The sequence below is a fragment of the Pempheris klunzingeri genome, chromosome 17, assembly GCF_042242105.1.
Source record: "Pempheris klunzingeri isolate RE-2024b chromosome 17, fPemKlu1.hap1, whole genome shotgun sequence".
Classification (NCBI taxonomy): Eukaryota; Metazoa; Chordata; class Actinopteri; order Acropomatiformes; family Pempheridae; genus Pempheris; species Pempheris klunzingeri.
The window spans coordinates 23,584,181-23,607,912 of NC_092028.1; the positions used below are offsets into that span (position 1 = coordinate 23,584,181).

At 43.9% G+C, this 23,732-nt stretch overlaps 1 protein-coding gene across 2 annotated transcripts; it reads left to right on the forward strand.

Moving 5' to 3' along the window:
- Window positions 1-4,897: 4,897 nt before the first annotated feature.
- ints1 (integrator complex subunit 1) lies at window positions 4,898-23,647 on the forward strand. 2 transcript variants are annotated; one of them, XM_070847530.1, is made up of 47 exons: window positions 4,898-5,003; window positions 5,107-5,397; window positions 5,487-5,683; window positions 5,905-6,042; window positions 6,122-6,281; window positions 6,377-6,482; window positions 6,629-6,815; window positions 7,049-7,194; window positions 7,273-7,414; window positions 7,519-7,695; window positions 7,788-7,896; window positions 7,982-8,102; window positions 8,196-8,273; window positions 8,348-8,505; window positions 8,797-8,893; window positions 8,984-9,075; window positions 9,183-9,243; window positions 9,324-9,521; window positions 9,740-9,869; window positions 9,985-10,164; window positions 10,323-10,472; window positions 10,546-10,725; window positions 10,819-10,923; window positions 11,012-11,179; window positions 11,496-11,607; window positions 11,689-11,847; window positions 12,477-12,623; window positions 12,718-12,816; window positions 13,017-13,141; window positions 13,321-13,575; window positions 13,682-13,841; window positions 13,916-14,047; window positions 16,298-16,466; window positions 17,271-17,397; window positions 17,498-17,613; window positions 17,777-17,864; window positions 17,978-18,228; window positions 19,691-19,820; window positions 20,318-20,451; window positions 20,546-20,738; window positions 21,156-21,280; window positions 21,406-21,515; window positions 21,624-21,737; window positions 21,833-21,903; window positions 21,992-22,083; window positions 22,230-22,339; window positions 22,444-23,647. In XM_070847530.1, the coding sequence occupies exons 1-47, from the start codon at window positions 4,949-4,951 to the stop codon at window positions 22,557-22,559; spliced, it is 6,561 nt and encodes a 2,186-aa protein (XP_070703631.1). In that variant the 5' UTR covers window positions 4,898-4,948; the 3' UTR covers window positions 22,560-23,647. The 2 variants fall into 2 exon arrangements, with proteins under 2 accessions (XP_070703631.1, XP_070703632.1); XM_070847531.1 differs by having other exon boundaries at window positions 17,274-17,397.
- The last annotated feature ends 85 nt before the right edge of the window (window positions 23,648-23,732 follow it).

Genomic DNA, 23,732 nt, shown 5'->3' on the forward strand with positions numbered 1-23,732 from the left:
ACACACACACACACACACACACACACACACACACACACACACACACACACACACACGTCGTATCAGCCGTGTGACGTCATTTTGACCTTTAGATAACGTGTGACCACCAGGAAATAAATGAGGACTGTTGTGTTACACGTTGCTTGTGGCCAAAACAAACGGACGTTGTCCTCTGACGTGTTTCCAAAGCTCCGATGTTACTCAGACAACTTATTGATTTGTGGACTTCTTCCACGTATTAATCACAAATCAAATCATTCCAGAAAAACGGACCAGCTCCTGAGAATCACCGCTCTTCCTCTGAACCTCACGTGGAATCACTTTCCTCGCCACACATGTTGGACTCGGCTCGTTTCTAGTAAAACATTTCTTGTGCCTGAGTCACCACGACGACCAGCACGCCGTTTGGTTCTGTGTGGCGTTCAGGAGCTCAACGCTTCGTTTGGTCAACTGCTGCTTCTGTGTTTTGTCCCGTGAAATGAAAACAGGGTTGGGAGGGGTTTTATGCTGCTTTATACTTGTTGGAGGCAAATATTGTACTTTATATTCAACAATATTTGTCTGACAGCTTCACTAACTGGTTACTTTGCAGATTATTAATACAAAATATGAATAAACTGATGAATTATCACGTTCCCGCTAACTATTTAGTGCGTTCAGACTCATTACATTTGTCTTTATTAGTTTATAGTTTCTATTTTGTCACATTACTACTGTTTAGTTTTTCTTGCTGAGGTGTCCTCTGGGGCACAAGTAGTCCTGGTTGGGGATCACTGGATGCAGATTAGGAATTTATAATCCAGGATTATAACAAATTAAATACATTTTGATGCTCATAGTTTTGCTCTTTTACTTGCAGGACTTTTTTCCACATTTACTCAAGTCAAAGATGAGAATAAAGATGGGTTTAGGTTATTTTAGGTTAGAGGTGAGGTTGGATTAAGTTAGACTGGGTGAGATGGGATTAGATTAAATTTTATTACAATAGTGATGAGATGATCAAATGAAATAAAATGAGATATATGAGTGATATTAGATCTGAAAGACAGATGAGATGGGGCTATAGGAGATAGAATTAGATGAAAATCTGATTAAATGTCATTAAAATAGAGATTATATTAGATGAGATTAGATTAAAGTCTTCCATCTTTCCTCTTGGCTCTCTTCAAAGCCACCAGACTCCATTGACAAAACCAGTGATTTTACCTCAGCAGGACACAGGAGCTGCTGGTCTACCGCTGCCTTGGTTACTTAGTTTGTTTGTGTTATTGTGTGACTCTGGTGTTTTAAAATGTTTGTTTGGATCTCAACTAAAGTTTTAGTTCATTGATTTAGGCAGCGGTGCACCAGCAGCTCCTGTGTACTGTGCGGTAAAATCTCTGTTTTTGTCAATGAAGTCTGGCAGGTTTGAAGAGAGCAAGTAGAGAGGGAGAGACGTCTTCAGTTCCCTGTCTGACGGCAATATAAAGATGTGAAAATACAACAAACACTTGAACTGATGCTGATTTTTTCAGGTGGGGCTTGTTTTAGGAGGCTAAAATGTGTTTTCCACTACAAAAACCACATCAAATAACCAGATAATAAACTTATACATCACTTTTCTGAACAACGTTGCAAAGTGCTTCACAAAACAAAGTAAAACCAGACAAGACAGTTAAAAATGAGGAAAGAACCAAAAGATAAAAGCACCCAGGAAATAAACAATAAAAAGAATAAAGATAAATAAGAACAGTAAAAATATACCAAGCATTAGAGTAATGTAGAGAGTAGATTGGATCAGATTACATGAGAGATGAAATGAGATACGATTGGATTATGTTAGTCTGAGATGAAAATAAAGATCAGACAGAGAATAAAACAGAAACAAGACACCAGTGCTGCTGTGTCGTCTGTTTGTTGTCTGTTTCCTGACAAAAGGACAAAGTCTCTGCACGTCTGACGGAGGACGACCTGAAACACACCTTTAGTGTCTGGTGAATGTGGAGCAGCGCTGTGTGTGTGTGTGTGTGTGTGTGTGTGTGTGTGTGTGTGTGTGTGTGTGTAGGGTTAGGGTTAGGGTTAGGGTTGGGGGGGGCTCTTACAGGCCGGTTTGGGTTACAGGAAGTAACATGGAGTCACTAATGTGGCTTCTTTCTGACTCAGACTGTTGAAGTCAGAAATGTGATCTGGCACAAAGAGGCCTCGTGTTGGAAGAAGATCTTCTTTTTCCTCCCAATGCTCCAAATCATGAGCCTGATATTGACCACTGACACTGAAGTCAGAGCATCATGGGTGAAAAAATGAATGACATTTTCCTCCTCAGAGCGACTTTGCTTCTCTCAGGAACATCTACGAGCTGCTTCTGGCACGGCTCGTCCGGATTGTTTTTGCAGATCTGCAGACTCCCCGTATGACACAAGACTTAACTTGGAGCGTGGACTGGACATTCCACTGACTTCACCGAGATGTGTTTCATATGAAAACACTTTACGTAACAAGCTGGCAGGTGGAGGCAGCGTGGAAAGGAACATGGTGGAGTTACAGTAGACTGTTTACGGCCTCATAGTTCTGCGATTCTCTCTTCCAGCTTGTAAACACGCTGCACTTGAGAGTCTGCTGAACATGTCACCGCTGCTGACCGCGGGTGGGACTAAATATGGACGTTATTAGGGGCCGCAAAGCTTTGATGCTCCCGCTTTGTTTTCTGGGTGTTTTTAAAGAGTGAAAGCAGGTGTTGGGAAACCTTGCATGAACTTCTCTGAACTTTGGTGACTTAACGCTGAATTTTAACCTTCTGCGTTATGATAAAGTTGCTCCTATTGACAAAGTCATGTTGTTTTTTCTTTATCACAGCTGATTATTATTCTGGTCAGATTAAAGTCTCGTTCTGCTTTAATCTATTTTCATGTATTTACACACATGATAGAAACCTTCCCGGCCTGCACGCAGAAGGAGTAGCACCATCTGAACGCAGGGAAGTGGAGACTGCTGCCTCCTCCTGTTAGATTAGTGGTGATTTAGGGGAAGTGAGTAACTAACTTTGCTTTTCTAGGAAGTGCAACTCGTCATCTGACGCACAAGAAGAGAAATATAAGTACAAATAAACTCTTACCTTCTTGAATCATCGCCCGTCTCTTCTTCTTCTACTTTTGTTTTATCTGAAAGGAAATAAGCTTTCATCATTAAGTCATATTTGGGATAAACACACGTGCTATTCATTGAGGTTAATGAGTCATTCTCTTCCCTTGAAGTCATTATCAGAATAAGACTCCCCAAAACGTCCTGGTTTATTGCTGTGGGGTAGATTATTTGTCACATAGCACATCTAATGGACCGTTGATTATGATTATGAGATGGCAAAATATCTGCTGACACCGACGGTACTGATGGGAAAAACGCTCTCCCAAGCACAGACGCTTAAAATGACTCATTGTTTAGAAGCATTTGATGCAATCTGCTTGGAAACTTATCATCACTTTGGTACGCATGCAATTAATAAAAACAAGACAATATGAGGAGTTAGTCATAATGTGAATAAACCCCCTGCTGTCATTAGTCATGGTTTCTTATGTAAAAGGGGACTTTTTCCTGCCCTTGTTGCCTAATATAATATCTGATGTTTGCTCATGTGGGGATTCCTGAATCTAATTAAAGAGTTTGGTCTTGACCTGCTCTTTATGGAAAGTATTATCTGAAAGCATTCAGATAACACTGTTATGAATTGGTGCCATAAAAATGAAGATTGATTGATTAATTCATATTTTCTAACATGTTTATTTTCAAATTACTCCAGTGGCCACAGTGCGCAACTACAGCAACACGGGTGTTTTATTTTGAAAGTCTTAACCGGAACTTATACTGTATTAATCTGTCTGACTTGACGTTGCTGTTGTAGTTACCAGCTGTGACCACTAGAGGGCGCAAACACACACCAGCTAATTTACGCCATAGAGATCAATGGGACGGACGCGCTGCCCTCTGGTGGCCATAGTACATAATTACATCTCTGTCTATGGTGAAGTTAGCGTAGCGTAAGAAAACATCTGGTAAACTTTTACAATAGATAGTTTCATAGTTTCACACGCGTGATAAACTACTAATAAGTTATTTTGTCTGATTTGATAGAAGTGAAGCTGTAATGTGTGTGTAATGATGAGTCCTCCTGCCCTCTGCTGGTCACAGTGAGTAACTACTTCCGCATGAGTGAACGTCATTCTAGACAAAATGACGTCGCGCTACTTCCGGTTTTAAATTTAAAAGTAAAGCTTTTGTATAATGATGCCGTTACCATGGCGGTCTACAGGCTGACGCTGGGTGGCGCTGTGTTTTCTGTCTGTTAGCGAGCAGCTTTAAAACACAGAGAAGAAGAAGAAGAAGAAGCAGCAGTAGTTATGGCTGCTCCGGCTGTCTGCTAGCTTTGAGCCGGCTAACGTTCATCCTAGTCCAACAGTGCATCGCCCAGACTAACCACGGCCAGTTTCATGAGATCGAATAAATAACGTTATGTGAGACACTTTTAATTTAATTCTGATCATTTCAGGGCCAACCAACACTGGTCCGCTGTCAGCGCTGGACGCCGTTAGGCTAGCTAATGTTGCTAACAGCCACTTATGTAGCTTTAGCTGTATTTGTTGTTGTTAGCTTAGCAGTTTTTGTACAAATGTAGTGAACAACATTTAGGATATAAACAGAGACTGAACACAGCGTTTCTGCTACTTTAGAGCTATAATGTTAATATCGATTTCCTCTCCAAATGATTAATTATTGCGGTTTTAAACGGCTAACGGACACTAAGCTAGCTCCAACGTAGCCGTTAAGTTAAGTTAGCTAACGTTATGTGCTAAACTTGCGTGGTTTACGTTTGCTAATCGTGTTTTTCTCCATGTTTGTCACATGCACAGACCACTCCAAGATGTCACCTGCTTAAGTCTGCGCTAGATTTAGCTTTGACTGGTGCAAACTACTCGAGATGAATCGTCCAAAGCCGACAACCCTGAGGCGCCCCAGTGCTGCCAAACCCTCAGGTGAGCTGCAGGCAGAGTCACCTGTCAGTGCTGTTTTAAAGCAGGAGGAGATCACAACTCACTGTGGCCTCCGTCTGTCTGTCTGTCTGTCTGTCTCTCCCAGGACACCCTCCACCAGGAGACTTCATTGCTCTCGGATCAAAGACCCAGGGAGGAGAGCCCAAAGCCCCCGCTGTGCTCCTGAAGCCAGCATCCACAGGTTTACCTGCAGACCGGAAGAGAGACGCTTCCTCCACGCTGCCCTCCTCATCGGGCCTGTCCGGCCTCGCCAAGCGGCCCAAACTGTCCACCACCCCTCCAGTGAGCGCGCTGGGACGACTGGCTGATGTTGCAGCTGTAGACAAGAGGGCAATATCACCCTCAATAAAGGAGCCATCAGTGATTCCTATTGAGGGTAAATCAGTGGCTGCAGAGTGCGTGTTGAATGCTGTCATAGTTGCATGGAGAGTTAAAGCTCTTCAACCTTCTTCTCCTTTATTGTAGTGTCCCCAGCAGTGCTGCTGGATGAGATCGAAGCTGCAGAGTCTGAAGGAAACGACGATCGCATCGAGGGGCTGCTGTGCGGAGCGGTGAAGCAGCTCAAGATGAACCGAGCCAAGCCGGACATAACGCTGTACCTCAGTCTCATGTTCCTGGCCAAAATCAAGCCCAACGTTTTTGCCACTGAAGGAATTATTGAGGTAATTTTTATGATGCACAGCGAGGAAAACATGACATCTGTTTATGGAGCAATTATAATGCAGTGCACGTGTTAGTAGTTTTGGTATGTGAAGTTACTCAGACGAATAAAGAAGATAACTGTCTGTCTGTGTATTTTAGAGTTTGTTAAAAACAAACTTTAGATATTGAATAGAGATCTTGTGCATCCCAAAGTTAATAGCTGTCTCCCTCTTGTCACAAGGCCCTGTGCAGCCTCCTACGGCGGGATGCTTCCATCAACTTTAAAGCGAAGGGGAACAGCCTCGTGTCTGTTCTTGCTTGCAATCTGCTGATGGCGGCCTATGAGGAGGACGAGAACTGGCCGGAGATCTTTGTTAAAGTGAGAATCTCCTAAGAACAGTGTTTTATTTAGCCACGTAGGAGCTCTTGCAGTTTGTCACTCTCAGATGTCTTTCTAGGTGTACATTGAGGACTCTCTGGGGGAAAGAATCTGGGTGGACAGTTCTCACTGTAAGAATTTTGTGGACAACATCCAGACGGCTTTCGGGACAAAAATGCCCCCTAAGAGCATGCTGCTGCAGGCCGACACTGGCCGCGCTGCTGGAGATCTCAGTGCAGGTACGTCGGCGTTGAGAAAACGCTCTTTATTGCGAGTCAGGATAGCCGATGCTGATTGGTTATTCTCCGTTTGGCTCCGTACACCTTGTTTTTAGGTAGCAGCCCTCATCCTTCTACCCCTGATGAGGACGACAGCCAGACTGAACTGTTGATAGCTGAGGAGAAGCTCAGCCCTGAGGACGAAGGACAGGTTATGCCGAGGTATGAAAACTACTCCTATAGATGTGAGCGATGCTTCAACGACCAGTTCAGTTTACACACAATCCAGATGAACATATTTGACTCTGGGTGATCTTAACTTTATTCGTTCATCACAATAAGATAATCCATAATGATCCCTGCTGTAGGTACGATGAGCTGGCAGAGAGCGTGGAGGACTACGTGCTCGACGTCCTCAGGGATCAGTTGAACCGGAGGCAGCCGATGGACAACGTGTCCCGAAACCTGCTGCGTCTGCTCACGGCCACGTGTGGCTACAAGGAGGCGCGGCTGATGGCCGTGCAGCGGCTGGAGATGTGGCTCCAGAACCCGAAGGTGAGTAACAGACATCCGGGAATAAAGCACTCGTCATTGCAACAATATTGTTATTGATTATTAAATGCAAGAGACACAAGAATCATTGGGTAGATTTAAAAGCTGCAGTATCAGTATTTTTCCCATTTTCACAGGTTTTTTTGTGTTTATGTGAAGTCATCATTGTATGAAGATGAAGTTAATTGCTGCATTAAATTAGTAATAATCCACTTTCTTTGTTTTTGTGCGTGCAGCTGACTCGACCAGCTCAAGACCTCCTCATGTCTTTGTGTATGAACTGCAACACCCACGGAGCGGACGACATGGAGGTGATCTCCAACCTGATCAAGATACGACTGAAGCCTAAAGTCCTCCTGAACCACTACATGCTGTGTGTCAGGTCTGTGGAGTCTCTTTACGCTTTCCTTCCAGCACGCTGGGACTTAGACTAACTGGTGTTTTGGCCGTGATTCTCCAGGGAGCTGCTCAACGCACACAGAGACAACCTCGGCACTATGGTGAAGCTGGTGATCTTCAACGAGCTGTCCAATGCCAGGAATCCCAACAACATGCAGGTCCTGCACACAGTGCTGCAGCACAGCCCCGAGCAAGCGCCAAAGGTGACACTCCAAACTGTTTTAAAGTGTTTTAGTTGGCTTCTATAATCTGTGTTTAAATCCTTTTGTTTTCTCCAAATCATCGTCCTCTTCTTCTGTGTCTGTAGTTCTTGGCGATGGTGTTCCAGGACCTGCTCACCAATAAGGATGATTACCTGCGTGCCTCCCGAGCTTTGCTGAGGGAGATCATCAAACAGACCAAGCATGAGATCAACTTCCAGTCCTTCTGCTTTGGTCTGATGCAGGAGAGAAAGGAGACGAGCTACGTGGACATGGAGTTCAAAGTAAGTATAAACTGTATGAAAGTCAGTTCGGCTTTATTCTCCATGTGTTTGCACTTTACTGTGAACTTTTTTTACTTGTGTCTCTCCCACAGGAGCGTTTTGTCATCCAGGTGACAGATTTACTGACCGTCTCCATGATGCTGGGCATCACCGCTCAGGTCAAAGAAGCCGGCATTGCGTGGGACAAAGGAGAGAAGAAGAGTTAGTGCTGTGCCGTTGTTAGGATTATTAACTATAATCTGCTCGATCCTTACGTTGCCTTAAACACTCGTCTGGTTTGCTTCAGATCTGGAGGTCCTGAGGTCGTTTCAGAATCAGATAGCCTCCATCCAGAGAGACGCTGTGTGGTGGCTTCACACCGTCGTTCCCACCATCAGCAAAGTTGGCGCAAAGGACTACGTCCACTGGTTGGTAACTGCATGTATTTATTGTACAAAGTGCACAAGCTACTCCTGTTTTCAGCTTCTCTTATATGTGAATGATCTGTTTCATGTTCACAGCCTTCACAAAGTGCTTTTCACAGAGCAGCCGGAGACGTATTACAAGTGGGACAACTGGCCTCCAGAGAGCGACAGAAAGTGGGTCTTCCCCCGTTCTTAAAACATAATAATGCTTTTTCTGACCTTGCTAAGCTGCTTCTTTCATTCCTCAGTTTCTTCCTGCGGCTCTGCTCTGAGGTGCCTCTGTTGGAGGACACACTGATGCGCATCCTGGTGATCGGGCTGTCACGTGACCTGCCCCTGGGTCCAGCCGACGCCATGGAGCTGGCAGATCACCTGGTGAAGAGGGCTGCCGGAGTTCAGTCTGATGGTGTGTAAAGATCCACTTAGGCTGTAACTGGTTGTGGTCACAGTTACAGCTGCTTCTATTCCTCTCTGACACAATATTTGGACGTCTGGTAAACACACGTGCCTCGTTTTAATGAGCCTTTCAAGGGGCAGCTCCTTATTCACGTGTAATCCTCACAAGTCGGCAAAATGCATCTGAGGAAAGTGTGATCGAAGGAAATTGTCATTGTTTGAGTACTTCCTGACATTATTCCTGACATATGAGCTTGAATCTAACTGTCTCTGGTGTGACTGAACGTTTCTGTTTAAACAGATCTGGAAGTCCTGAAAGTGGAGAGGATCCAGCTCATTGATGCAGTGCTGAATCTGTGTACATACCACCACCCAGAGAACATTCAGCTGCCCACAGGGTACTCACAGCTGTCCCCACTGGCTTCTAAAAACACTTTCAGGTCACATAGTTTACAGAGTAAAATAACAAATGACTCTTAATGTTTAAGGTACCAACCACCAAATTTGGCAATCTCCACGCTGTATTGGAAGGCATGGCTGCTCCTGCTTGTGGTGGCTGCGTTTAATCCTCAGAAAATAGGTACAGAATTCAGTTTTCTATGTTACTTACATGAGATTTACTTCTGTATATGTTCTATTAAACATTTCCTATTAATACATTACAATATATGATCATTTTCCCTTCAGGGCTGGCTGCCTGGGATGGCTATCCAACGCTGAAGATGCTCATGGAGATGGTTATGACAAAGTAGGTGAACGTTTGGAATAAGATACTTTCAAAATGAAAGAGACTTAATGACTAACGCACATTTCTCTGTGCTTCCACAGTAACTACACCTACCCTCCGTGCACCGTCGCGGATGAAGACACAAAGACGGAGATGATCAACAGGGAGCTGCAAATCTCCCAGAGAGAGAAACAAGAGATTCTGGCCTTTGAGAGCCACTTGGCAGCAGCCTCCACCAAACAGACCATCACAGAAAGCAACAGCCTGCTGTTGTCTCAGCTCACCAGTCTGGACCCACAGTAAGGGACCCACAGGAGTTACTTTAACTCTCAAAGATGATGTCTTATAAGGTGGAAAAGACTGAGACTCAAAGAGACTCCACTTTTCTTTTAGATTGAAGGGAAGATGATAAACGCCCGCTGTCCTATATGTCCTGTTTTCTATTAGTACCTAAACGTTTAAAACTGGCAGAATATGACTGGACTGGAGGATGGACTCAGTTTTTGTTTATGTTCAGGGGTCCTCCTCGCCGGCCGCCTCCTCAGGTCCAGGAGCAGGTAAAAAGCCTCAACCAGTCTCTCCGCCTGGGGCATCTTCTGTGCCGCAGCCGTAACCCAGACTTCCTCCTCAACATCATCCAGAGACAGGTGATGGCCGTCTGCACACTCTCTGTACACCGCACTCCTACTCGTACCACAAGTAACATGTCTCATGTAACATATTCGTAGGCGTGTGTGTCCTAACTTTTTCAATCCTTCACAGGCTTCCTCTCAGTCCATGCCGTGGTTGGCTGATTTGGTCCAGTCCAGTGAGGGCTCCTTGGATGTGCTTCCAGTTCAGTGTCTGTGTGAGTTCCTTCTGCATGATGCTGCGGATGACAGTCTGCCAATAGAGGACGATGAGGAGGGAGAGAGCAAAGAGCAGAGGGCCAAGAAGAGACAAGTATGTTGAGTTATAATACTGTATCTTACTGCCGTCCTGTTTTCACGGGGCATTATTTGTCTTTGGTCTTAAATTAACATGCTTATTAACGTACTTATTCATGCAGCTTGATTTTACCGACTTTAGACTAATCCTGAATTATCATCTCTTCCTGTTAGAGACAACAAAAGCAAAGGCAGCTGCTCGGACGGCTCCAGGACCTGTTGTTGGGTCCGAAGGCTGACGAACAGACAACGTGTGAAGTGCTGGACTACTTTCTGCGTCGTCTCAGCTCTTCCCAGGTGGCATCGAGAGTGCTAGCAATGAAGGTAGCAGCAGAAAGCATCGGCTCTAGTAGCACCGTTGTACTGTCATTCAGTTAACGCTATAATTTGTGTGCAGGGTTTGTCGCTGGTGCTGAGTGAAGGAGGCTTGAAGGATGGAGAGGAGCGGGACCAGCCCATGGAGGAAGACTCTGCAGATGCTGAGCTCTTACCAGGTTACCAGTGGCTGCTGCAAGACCTCCCCAAGCTCCCCTTGTTTGACAGCGTCAGAGGCATGACGTCCACAGCTCTGCAACAGGTCCGACTGCACTGCCATTCACTGCACATGCATGTAAACGTTTCAGGAGGACTTATGAGTGGGAGATTGAAGGTTGTGTCTGCTCCCTTGTAGGCTATTCACATGGAGACAGATCCACAGACGATCAGTGCCTATCTCATCTACCTATCCCAGCATGCACCAGTGGAGGAGCAGGCTTCTCATAATGACCTGGCACTGGTAATCACAGCAGGTCGCTCAAACCCACGTTGCCGTGTTCATGGAGCAGTGCTGACCCATAAATGTCATCCTCTGTCACCTCCTGCAGGACGTTGCGCGGCTGATCGTCGAGCGCTCCACCATCATGAACAGCCTGTTCTCCAAACACTCCTGCAGGCCCGAGTCTGACGCCGTACTCAGTGCTTTCCTCACCATCTTCTCCTCATACATCAAGAGGATGAGGAAGACCAAAGAGGGAGAGGATCTTTACAGCTGGGTGAGCACCAGCGTTGTCATTTACATAATGGTTAGCTTTTTAATTGGTCTGAAAGTAAGTGAAACATTTAGAAAGAAGATGCAAGTTCCACACCCCACAAAACGTTCTTGCAAAAAAAAAGTTTTGGGTCTCGTTCCCTGACAGTTTTCCAGTGATGAAAATAAATACAAGAGGAACCATTGACCAGGTTTCAAAAATATGGCTTGAGCCTGCAGCTGAAATGTATCTGCATGTCTGTAGGTGTTTTCTGTAATGAAAAAGGGGGGAAAACATGATAAAACGTGTGTGATAAATGTTCTTTTGGTTTGTTTTTCAGTCAGAATCTCAGGACCAGGTGTTTCTGCGTTGGACCACAGGTGAAACTGCCACAATGCACATCCTAGTAGTCCATGCCATGGTTATCCTGCTGACTCTGGGGCCACCTAAAGGTATTCCTGCTCATTTCACAGTTACATTTTTGCAATGTTAAAGTGGCTGTAAGGACATGTTTCCTATTATGTATTTTTTAGGAGAGAGTGACTTCTACGCTCTTCTGGACATTTGGTTTCCCGATAAGAAGCCTCTGCCCACCGCCTTCCTGGTTGACACCTCAGAAGAGGCCCTTCTGCTGCCTGATTGGTTGAAGCTGAGGATGATAAGATCAGAGGTTTCTCGACTGGTTGATGCAGGTACAACTTGCCACAATACTCAAGTACATACATTTAGACGTCATAGGAAAGAGTTTGGGTAGTGGCTGTTGAGTCGATTAGGAAAAGTGATGATGATCACAGACTATGACCGATTCTTTCAAACATCAAAATAAACATTGGACAAATCAGGAGAAAGTTAACGTTACTCCAGACCTGCCGCAGTTTCAGCAACCCAGATATTGTTCCTGAACCATCTCTGGTGGGAGGCTGTAAAAGCATAATTGTGAGTTTTAACATCAACCAAAGATGAGCAAATGTTCTCAATGCACTTTGAAGCCTTTTCTAACAGAAGGTCGTCACTTTACACCTTTACAACCAGGTTATCTTCAGTTATTTTATCAAGCCGCTGTAGTTCAAGGCTAGTTAGCATGTAAGCTAACAATAAAAACAGTCTGACAGTCTGTCAGCCTACCAAAAATTAGAATAATATTAGAATACAGAACAGCTAATGCTCAGTACAGGTTGTAGTTAGTTGTTGATCAATTCAACCCCGTCTGCTTCCCTCCATCACAACGAGGCGACCACACCCTCTCAGGAGACAGGAAGTGCAGCCTCTTGTGTTATCAGAGTGTCTTAGTTTGTAACAGAACAATACTTGTTTCTCTTAGCTTTACAAGACCTGGAGCCTCAGCAGCTGCTGCTGTTTGTTCAGTCCTTCGGCATCCCAGTGTCTAGCATGAGTAAACTGCTGCAGTACCTGGACCAGGCTGTCTCTCATGATCCACAGTCGCTGGAACAGAACATCATGGACAAGCGTAAGATTCCTGCAGATATCCTAATGGTGGAGTGCTTTAAATAAGTGGAGATTTCTAGTTCATACTTACTCAGTTTCTACTTCTCCTGTGATAGACTACATGGCCCACCTGGTTGAAGTGCAGCATGAGCGAGGAGCCACTGGGGGGCACACTTTCCACGGATTACTGAGCTCCTCTCTTCCTCCAGACAGAGGTTGGACTTTAGCCTCCAAATAGTTGTTTATGTGCAATTTTATCTTATCTTTTATGACACTTTACATTTAAGTCATTGTCACTATATTCTAAATATGTTTTTTCATGATATACATAATCATAGATGGCATACAGATTTAATATTGAGCATCTGACAAAAAATCTAAATTAGCCCATGTCCTACTGCACCCTCCTCGACAGATTCTGCTGAAACCAGCAAGGCCAAAGTTACTGTAGAGACGCCCCACAGCTCTGTGAAGATGAGAGCAGCCAGTCAGCTTCCTGCAGTCGGGCCTGACGATGACCTCGCTGGCTTGATGCTTCAGGTGACATTTACTATCTGGCTCAACGGTTTGAATAACATGGCATTTAATTCTTTGTGAGCTGAGCATCAAATGTTACAAAAACATTTCACCTTTAAACAAAACCTTCTCCTTTTATTTATTTCTTCCAGGCTGCCGCTGAGTCGCTCACGTCACGCTGACCTGTTTGCTTCCCTCCACAGATATTCCCCTTGAAGGTGGACCCTCGCTGGCATGGACCCCCTCCGAGCCAGCTCTCTCTGGCCTTGCAGCAGGCCCTGGCCAAGGAGCTGATGCGGGCCAAGCAGGGTAAAATTCAGCAGGGTGGGTTGGCATTTCGGCTCCTACAGGCCATTGCAGCCCTGCTCACGTCTGCTCATGCCGGGCCTATTGTCATGTCAATGCACCGCAGCCACGCCCTCTCCTGTCCTCTCATGCGGCAGCTTCACCTCTACCAGGTAAAGGCTTGCTGGCATTCACTGCAAAATCCCTTGTAGATTCATAAACCAATGGAATATAAGATTTTTTTTGCTGTTTCTCCTGCTTGATGTCTGTTTCCTCCAGCGTCTCGTGTCCCAGGACGTTGCTTTCTCCTCATTATTCCTTAAAGTAATTGTTGAGATGTTAATCTGGTTAGACAACCCAACGGTGGAGGCCGAACCACTGAAGAGTCTGCTCAAATCCTTCGCTGGTCAGAACTCTCACAAACACAGGCACAGTGATGGTGAGCGCCTCGACGCTTTGTCTTTTCAAATAATCATTTCAGCTAATCTGTGAACTAATCGCTCTGCCCCTCAGTTCGTACAGGCTTCCTCCACCTGGCTGAGGCTTTGGCATATCACAGAGACACTGAAGTGCCCCTGAGAGCCATCATTGCGATGCTGAAGGCTGGAGACAGATGTAATGCAGAAGCAGAGCTCATTGGGAAAGGTATTAATGGAGGCGTTGTGTGAATGTGACTGTGCATTGATGTTTGTTTGAACTGAGCGTCAGATTTAGCATTTCAAACATTAGTCGATTGACAGAGAGTTAATTTACTGAAAAGTCTTTATTGAAACCTGATATTTTGCTTTATGGGGTCATCTTTTTTTCATTTATCAAGTAAAAATGCCAGTTGCTTTTTAGTAGTGACTGGCAATGACCTCTTCACTGAGATATATCCATTATTGTCCTCACATTGTATGGGTTTAGTATATTTACTCTACAGCAAAAGCTAAACAAGTATAAAAATGGAACTGGTGTTGTGTACATGTTGACACTTGAAAATGAAATAATGGCTTTTCCCCCAGACACAGCAGCATGTACACTCCCCTCCAAAAGTGTTGGAACAGTGAGGCCAGTTCCTTTATTTTTGCTGTAGACTGAAAACATTTGGGTTTGACATCAAAAGATGAATATGAGACAAGAGATCAACATTTCAGCTTTTATTTCCAGGTGTTTACATCTGGATGTGATACACAACTTAGAAGAATTTGTGACAGAACACCACATTTTTAGGCGAGCAAAAGTATTGGAACAGATAGACTTAAAATACATTAACGTGAAAAGACTTAATGTTTAGTTGCAAATCCTTTGCTTGTAATAACTGCATCAAGCCTGTGACCCATTGACATCACCAAACTTTTGCATTCTGCTTTTGTGATGCTTTTCCAGGCTTTCAGTGCAGCCTCTTTCAGTTGTGGTTTGTTTTGGGGGGTTTCTCCCTTCAGTCTGCTCTTTAGCAGGTAAAATGCATGCTCTATAGGGTTGAAGTCTGGAGACTGACTTGGCCAGTCTAAAACCTCCCACTTCTTGCCCCTGATGAACTCCTGTGTTGTTTTGGCAGTGTGTTTTGAATCATTATCTTGCTGCACCATGAAGGATCTCCCAATCAGTTTGGTTGCATCTTTCTTTAAATTGGCAGACAAAATGTTTCTGTAGACTTCTGAGTTCATTTTGCTGCTGCCATCATGTGTTACATCATCAGTGAAGATGAATGAGCCCGTCCCAGAAGAAGCCATGCAGGCCCAAGCCATGACATGACCTCCACTGTGTTTCACAGATGAGCTTGTATGTTTGGGATCATGAGCAGATCCTCTCTTTCTCCAAACTTTAGCCTTTCCATCACTTTGGTAAAGGTTCATCTTTGTCTCATCAGTCCATAAAACTTTGTCCCAGAATTTTTAGGCTTGTCTCTGGACTTTTTCTGGACCTGTTCTTCTTGCTAATGAGTGGTTTGCATCTTCTGGTGTGGCCTCTGTACTTTTGTTCATGAAGTCTTCTGCGAACAGTCGACTGTGACACCTTCTCTCCTGCTCTCTGGAGGTTGATGCTGATGTCAACAGTTGTTTTAGGGTCTTTCTTTATAGCTCTCACAATGTTTCTGTCATCAACTGCTGCTATTTTCCGTGGTCTACCCGTTCGACGTCTGTTACTTAGTACACCAGTGGTTTCTTTCTTCTTCAGGACATTCAGAATGGTTGTACTGGCTGTGGCCAATGTTTGTGCAATGACTCTGATTGATTTTCCATCTTCTCTCAGCTTCACAGTTGCTTGTTTTTCACCCATGGACAGCTCTCTGGTTTTCTTGTTGGTTACGCCTCTAACTGTAAATGCAGTCTGCACAGGCAAAACCCAGATCTGAAACTGAACGTAGACATTCAGCTATTTATTGTTTGAATAATCAATGTAACAGGACACACCAGGGCATCAAAACACACCTGTCAGTCACATGTTCCAATACTTCTGCTCACATGAAAAATGGGTGGGTTCAAACAAAAGGTGCTAACTTCTAAGTTGTGTATCAGATCCAGATGTAAACACCTGGAAATAAAAGCTGAAATGTTGATCTCTTGTCTCATATTCAGCTTTTGATGTCAAACCCAAATGTTTTCAGTCTACAGCAAAAATAAAGGAATTGGCCTCACTGTTCCAATACTTTTGGAGGGGAGTGTACAACAGAAGACAAAGAAATGCTCTCCAGTAAAAAGAAAACAAAAGCAGATTGGTGACAAAATCATAGCAAACAAAGCTCGTGCTGGATTGTTTGACGTAGCGTGTGAACTGAAGTGAAAGATTCTTTACACCCATAGTTCACCAGCACAGCAGCACAGAAGCTGTTCCCACATTCACTGTGTAGTTTCCTCACACTCTGGTAGTCCCCAGCCTGTTATTAAGCATGCCTTTTATATCATATTCCAGTGTTACAAGGGCTAATGGAGGCGAGGTCGCCGTATTTGGAGGAGCTTCTGTCTCTGCTGATGACTGTTGGTACGCAGAACGGGACGGCCGGCCCTGTTGCCACGGTGATTTCCCTGCTGCTTCAGGAAAGCGAGGAGCGAGCTGTGAAAAAGGAAGTGGATTCCAGCAAGTGAGTGCCGCAATTCTATTTCCCTCTCAAGTCATGCAAGAAACATTTATATTTGACAGGACTGAACGACAAACACGGCTGGCTGTGACAAAAACAGCACAGCGGCGCTGGCGGTCTGGGGCCTCGTGCTCCGGAGCTGCTATTGGATTTGGTTCGGAAAGGTTTAATTGGTTTTGCAGCTTTACAGATTCACCCGCTGTGAAAATCATAGAACATGTTACACTTTTTTTTTTCCTGTGTTGTGTTCATGCAACACTGCCAGTGGGGCAGGTACATACTGAAAGGATGCTTAGGGATTCCTGCAACGTGCCGTCCAATGAGAGCAAGATTATATGGAGGGATGGTGAGAGCTGGTGTTTAAGGTGTCTGTTTCTCCTCTGACTTAAAGGTTTTATCTTTCAGCTCCTTGGTATTTTAAAAAATAAACCTCTTTATCACAACTTTAAGCTGATTGTCAACAAAACATCAGTGAATAAAAATGTCTAAAAGCCAGAATCAAGCTGGGATCCTTCAGATTACCAGACAACCTGATGCTTCGCTCCTGCAACGCAGTACGGAGCAGCGGCTAACTGATGTTTTTCCTGCATATCTCTTGGTATAATTATTTGGTACCGAATAATGAGGCTTTTTTCTGTAGTCTCTTGTACTGAAGCACTCTGGTAGGTGCCATAAAAATAGTTCTGTACATTTCAGACTGAGAACATGAAGTCTATCTTTAGCTTAGCTATTATTATTATTTGGAGCTGCATAATTGCTCCGCCACACCTCCGTAGAGCTAACCTTTCAGTTTCACCTGTTTCACAGCAGCTCTGAGGTGACCAAGGCAGGACTGAGCTCTGGGCTGCTGGTGGACTGGCTGGAGCATCTCGACCCTGAGGTCACTTCAGTGTGTCCAGACCTTCAACAGAAACTGCTGTTTGCCCTTAACAAGGTTAGATAAGCATTGCCTGCAGATAATGTACGTCTCTTATCACACCAGAGTGTTCGCTTGACGCTACTTTCTTCCTTTCCTACGGTTTCTTTTATTTCAGGCACGAGGAACCCCTGCCCACAGACCTTATCTTCTGGCTCTGCTTACACATCAGTCAAACTGGTCCACCCTCCTGCAGTGCATCAGTGCTCTTCTCAGCAAGCGCAGAGACTACAAGTAAACCATTTTCAAAGCGTTTTGCCAGACACTGTTTCATGTGACTTCAGTTGATTAACCTTCAGGAATTACACAGCAACAGTTCTGTTCCTGGTTCTGATGAGCATCATGTGTCTTACAGTACAGCACGTCATATTAACTCTCTGTGTAATATTTTTTTCAGACTTGACCCATCATCCGCCCTGGATTTCTTGTGGGCGTGCAGCCACATCCCGCGTATCTGGCAAGGACGTGACCAGAAGATCCCCCAAGTAAGATCATTAGCCCGGATGCAGAGTGCTTAGCCGAGACCCTTTTTGTCTGCGTTTTTGAGTTAATTCTGCTGAAACTGATGGCTTGTGTCTTTTTACTTTCATCCGTGCAGAAGAAAACAGAGAAGCTTGTGCTAAGACTCAGCTCGGAGGAGCTCATCAGCCTGGTGGACCTGATCTTGTCGGAGTCGGAGCTCAACACTCGCGACTCGCCCCACGACGACAAAAGCAGCTTGGACCAGGCCTCCTGCTCCCTCATCCAGTCCCGGCTGCCCCTCCTTCACTCCTACTGCAACGGAGATCTAGAAAACATCAAGAAAGTCTCAGAGTACCTCATCAGCTGCACAAAGAAATGGGAGGACAGGTGAGTTATAATCTAGTATATTTATTGTTCGATCTTCTCTTCCCAAACCGTTCCTCTCTCCTCTGTCTCATCCCTCTGTGCTCAAAGACACATGCACTCATCGCATTTTGTCATGGAAGGTTTACCAAAGTGCACAGGCCATTCATTGTGACACATTGCATTGTTCTTCCTAATTAGCCCAAATACGGAAAGTCTTTTTTTTTTGTCCTGTTATGGTGAGCTGATAAACTTGGGGTAAATCTCACTAGATTTTCTTTCTCAGTGCAGATGAACTTTCTAGACTTCCTCTGTCAGCCAGAATGCCGTGGACCAGGGGAAATTCGATAATTAGGTCTATTGGTGTGAAATTAAAACTAGCAGAAGTCGTCTGTACTGTGATCTCTTTAAAAGCTCAGTGTATTATAATGAAGCCAAGAGGATTAAGGCTGAAGCTCTAAACTTGCCTGTGTTGTGAATTCCTGCTCTGACTTAGCTGTCAGAGATCAGGGTGCAACTCTTTGTGGAGGCAAACCCTCCTTTCATGAATGTCTCTGGTTATTAAACCACATTAATGAGGAAACTTTGGCCAAGGTCAAGCAAAATTAGCTTCCGAATTCCAGTATTTTAAGTACAGCTAAGCCTTCTGGTAAAATGGTTGCTCGTGAAAATATGGCAGGATAAAAACATGTTGAAAGTAAAGGGTTTTGGCCTTGTGTTCAATAAACACTTGACTGTATGTTCAGCATTCTTCGTGTGAAACCTCGCTGTCAGATAAGCTGCTGTTTATTCCAATTAAACACCAACTTTTGAACAGCGAGCGGACGCTTTCCTCCCGGTCAAGGTTGCTCTGATCTGCTTAATTCATGGCTGTAATAAACTCTTCAGTTAGTAGAGAGTGCAGCATTTGAGTTTGAGTCTTGGAGGGTTTTATGAAACCTCAGTAACTTGAAGGCAAATGCTTTAGATCCACATTACGCTATTCGTGTGCCTAGTTTGTATTAAAGAACATTAATTATTGTCGCTTGTGCTCAGAAACAATAGAGAAGTGCTTCATCGTGCTCTCTAATCTGAGATCTCATATCAGCTCTGTCTGTGTAATCCGTTGAAAAGGATGAAGAAGGTGAATTTGACAAACCCAAGGAGGTTTTCCTGTGAAACTGGGTTCATTGTTTGCTTTATAATATCTACCCCACTGTAGAGTAAAGCTCACTTGAGTTGAAAAACTTTCTGTGGCTGCACAAAATTGGTCAACCAGTCACTGTCAATTAAATAGCTCCAAGCTACACAACTCAATAACATCAGGGATTACTGTCTTGATTATTTTGTCACTAAGCTTCTAGCTTCACCATGGACAGCTGAACTGTCCTAAGCCAATTTAAAAATGTGTTTTCCCTGAAGTGAGTGTCACATTCCTGCAGTTGGTGCCTTCTCTCTAAAGCAGAGCATTCAGTATACATCCCATTATCTTCATTTTACCTTTCAGTGCGATGAGCAAGAGGAGCCAGAACCTGCTGCTGCAGATCTATCTGCACTTCCCCGAGGTCATCCAGCACGTGACCCTGCCCGAAGGCACCTTTAGCAGCGGGGGGGCTGCATACGGCAGCAGCTGCAAGGTAAGAAATGTCTTACCTGCTTCATGGACCGGACAGCTCTTTCCATCTGAGCACAGTTTGAATTGCTATGCCCTGCAGCCGAGGCATAATGATGTTTGTGTATCTTTCTTGTGAGTATAATAGAGACGTCCTCCTACACTGAAGCTGGATACTCTTCACATTTAATAGGAACTTTTTAATCGGAAAAATGAGTTGAAACTGATTTTGTAATTGCTGTGAAGTTAAGCCCAACGGGACGAAGCAACAGTAACAAATAGACAGATAGGAGTATCACATTGCTTATTGACCTGCAGCCTTCACTGAGCCCCGTAAACTGCACACACCACTGAAGTCCACAGGAAGAGATCACGGTGCTGAAAAGTGGGCCCTGATGTCACGACCATCTCTTTGTCTTCTTGTCTGTAGTAAAGATGGCTTTGATGTTTGGATAGAATACTATTGTATATTAATCAGTTAGGACACTGAATCCAGACTGTGTACTTATGTGTTCTTCTCAGCTTGATGTCCTGGTGCATCGCCTGGTCACACTGCTTGCCGACACAGGAGACTCAAAGTCTGCTGAGAGCCGCGTGTCTGACGCCAACCTTGCATGTAGGAAACTGGCTGTATCGCACCCGGTCCTTCTGCTCAGGTGAGAAAATGCTGCAGTATTTTGGGATTTAGTTTAAAAACACTAGGAGACGGTTCGACCTACTGACTGTTTGTACTCTTTATGTTGTTTCCAGACACCTGCCAATGATCGCAGGTCTCTTGCACGGTCGCATTCACTTGAATATGCAAGAGTTTCGGCAGCAAAACCACATGACGTTCTTCAGCAACGTGCTCGCCATCCTGGAGCTGCTGCAGCCGCTTGTTTTCCACAGCAGCCACCAGAGGGCGCTTCAGGACTGCCTCCTGTCCTTCATGAAGGTCCTCCAGGTGGGCGGCTCACACCGTTTATTCTCCACCATGAGATTTAGGATCGACATCAGGCGTAACTACGTGTTTTAATAAGATACGGAGAGTTAAAGTCAGTGTCTCATCTCAAAACATGCTTCTATCGGACTGCATGTACTGTAGCCGCCTGCTTTTTATTTGATTTTATTTGCTTTTTTTAATGTTTTAAATTCTTGTTTATTATTCTATATATTATTTTATTATTTCAACCTCACCTTTTACTCCCTTTGTGTTTTATAATGTATGTTTTTATGGCTTTATGGTTCGTTTTTACTGTAAAGCACTTTGTAGCTAAGGTGCTATATAAATAACGTTTCTTCTTCTTCTCCTTCTTTACATTATTATTATTATTATTATTATTATTCAAATGTTTGTTCCTGTTTGTGCGTCTTGCTGTAGAACTTTCAGAGGAGTCGCTCTCCGTTGGTCTTCATCAACAAGTTTTTGCAGTTCACACAGAAGTACATTACCCACGATGCAGCAGCGGCCATTCCCTATTTACAGAAGCACTCTAACATCCTGCAGTAAGCATATCATGGCAAAAATGTCCCTTTGAACGATGAACACGATAATCACAGTTAAATGGCAAACCACTGAATGAGCTTCATTTGCTTTGTCAGACATTTAGTTTTGCCGTCTCTCCTGTCAGGGTTCTGTGTGCAGAAAACCCGGATCTGGTTCAGCTGAAGTCTCTGCTGGCTGGACTCACTTTGCCAGTGAAAAGTTCTTCTGCAGAGGTTGCACCAGAGGAGAGAGATGGTAAGTAGTGTATATATATATATAGATGCATATATTTATGGAACATTTAAATCATAACGCAGTAATGCACATATGACGTGCCACTTTTGTTTTGCTCTTCCAAACCAGACGACTTGTCCGCTGGCTCCCTGCCCCTCGTCAACATATCTGCCTCGGTTTCACTGAGTGCGGCCGACATGACCATGTACCTGAAAAAGATGTCCAGAGGAGAGGCAGTCGAGGGTAACTAACACTCTGCTGCAGCAATTTCACACGTATAAATCCTGTATCATAATGACCGATGTGCTGCCCCCCCCCACCCCACCCGTCTGTTGTAGACGTTTTGGAGGTGTTGACAGAGGTGGATGAGAAGTCGAGGAGGAGCCCAGAGATCATCCAGTACTTCATCGTGAGTCATAAACAACAAATACAGGAACAAGTGTATAACCTGTCAGTGCGTTAGCACGTCAATCAACACCTTGTGTCACTGTTTGAAGAATGATCTGCAGAGACTCATGACTTCCTCCGAGGAGCTGTGTCGCAACATGGCCTTCAATCTGGCCCTGCGCTGCATCCAGAATAATCCCTGGTAAGTTTACAGCACCACAAACAGTTGGAGGTAAAAAAAATAGATATATATTGCAGCGACACTGTCTATCAATCAATCTTCTATCTGTCTGTCTGCATAGTTTTCCTCTCATTCACTTCTCTCTGGGTGTGTTTTCTCTGCTGCAGTCTGGCAACAGACTTCCTGCCAACGTTCATGTACTGCATGGGCAGCGGTAACTTCGACGTGGTGCAGACTGCTCTCAGGAATCTTCCAGAGTATGTGCTGCTCTGTCAAGGTAACAGGATACTCTTTAGCCACGCTCTTGTTAACGGTGATCTGGTCTTATAGTCACGTGACGGTAGCTGCATGTGGTGATGTACTTCTCCCCCCCCCTCACAGAACATGCAGACATCTTACTCCACAAGGCGTTTTTAGTGGGAATCTACGGACAAATCGACACCAGTTCAATGATCTCGGAGTCGATGAAGGTCCTTCACATGGAAGCAACAACATAACCACAAGGCGTACAACTTCACATCCGACTAAAAGCTGTGTCATTCACTTTCGGCACTTTTCCAGAGCTGGATTATTTTGTTCTTCTCGTTGCCTTTAGTTCAATCATCACTCTAATTTGATGAGGACAGATTAACGGACTCTGTGGCTCTTCAGTGGTGCAGATTAAAGGATCCTACAGTGAGCTGGTAGCGACCCAGTAATGTAATAACGTCTGGATAATTTAATGACTTACAAAGAATTCATTAAATTCCCTCTAAATTAGTTAAAAAAAGGTAATAATTAAAACTGTAAAATTAACGTTAATGTAATAATTCCATAATTAGTGCATTTGTTACCTTGGGGATGTAAGTGATTTTTAAGTGATGTAATGATACATTAAACAACAATGACAAAAAGATGATGACGTGAATTGGAATTCTATTTGATGACGTTGTTATATAATCTGTTAAAGACAGAAAATATGAAATCTGAGTCGTAGCACATCAACTGTACCTATTAACTGAAAATTATGATTATAAGAAACCTTTTTTTTTTTAATTAAATCAGAATGAACTGTTCTTGTTTCATTTTTACACATTTTCGAGGGAGTTTTTGTAATTCTGCAGTGATTAAAATATGACGAAGATTCATGATTAGAAACTACAGAGTTGGAAAATGACACACTAGTTTTGGCTTGATATTTTTAATATTACTGCTCATTGGTCTCCAGCCAGTCTTGGTTAGAAATGTTGTGATAATTTTCCTCTAAATTTTGATTGTTGAAAACCTGAAAAGGTCTTTAGAGTCGGATTCGATGCCTTAAACTGTTGGTTTGTCTCACTTTTCTTACACCAGGGCTCTGGTTTAGTAGCTGTTGGTTTGTCCAATGCAAGTGGAAATGATCAAACAAACTTTAGTTGTTTGACAATCAAATTATTCAGACTAAGAAGCCAAAATGAGAAAATGTTATTTCCTTAATACAACTTACGTGTCAGCTACTTAAATTAAAAGAACCGGCCATTTCTTTTGAATTCGCAATGCTTTAACTGTCCCCTGAACACAGCCTGTGAGCCACCTTGATGTGAACTAAATAAAAGAACTTTTGGAATATGCCTTTTTTATTCTTCTGTGAGTGGTTTAACACATTTTAACAGGGAATTGAATGGAGACATTTCACCACAGTTTAATTGGAA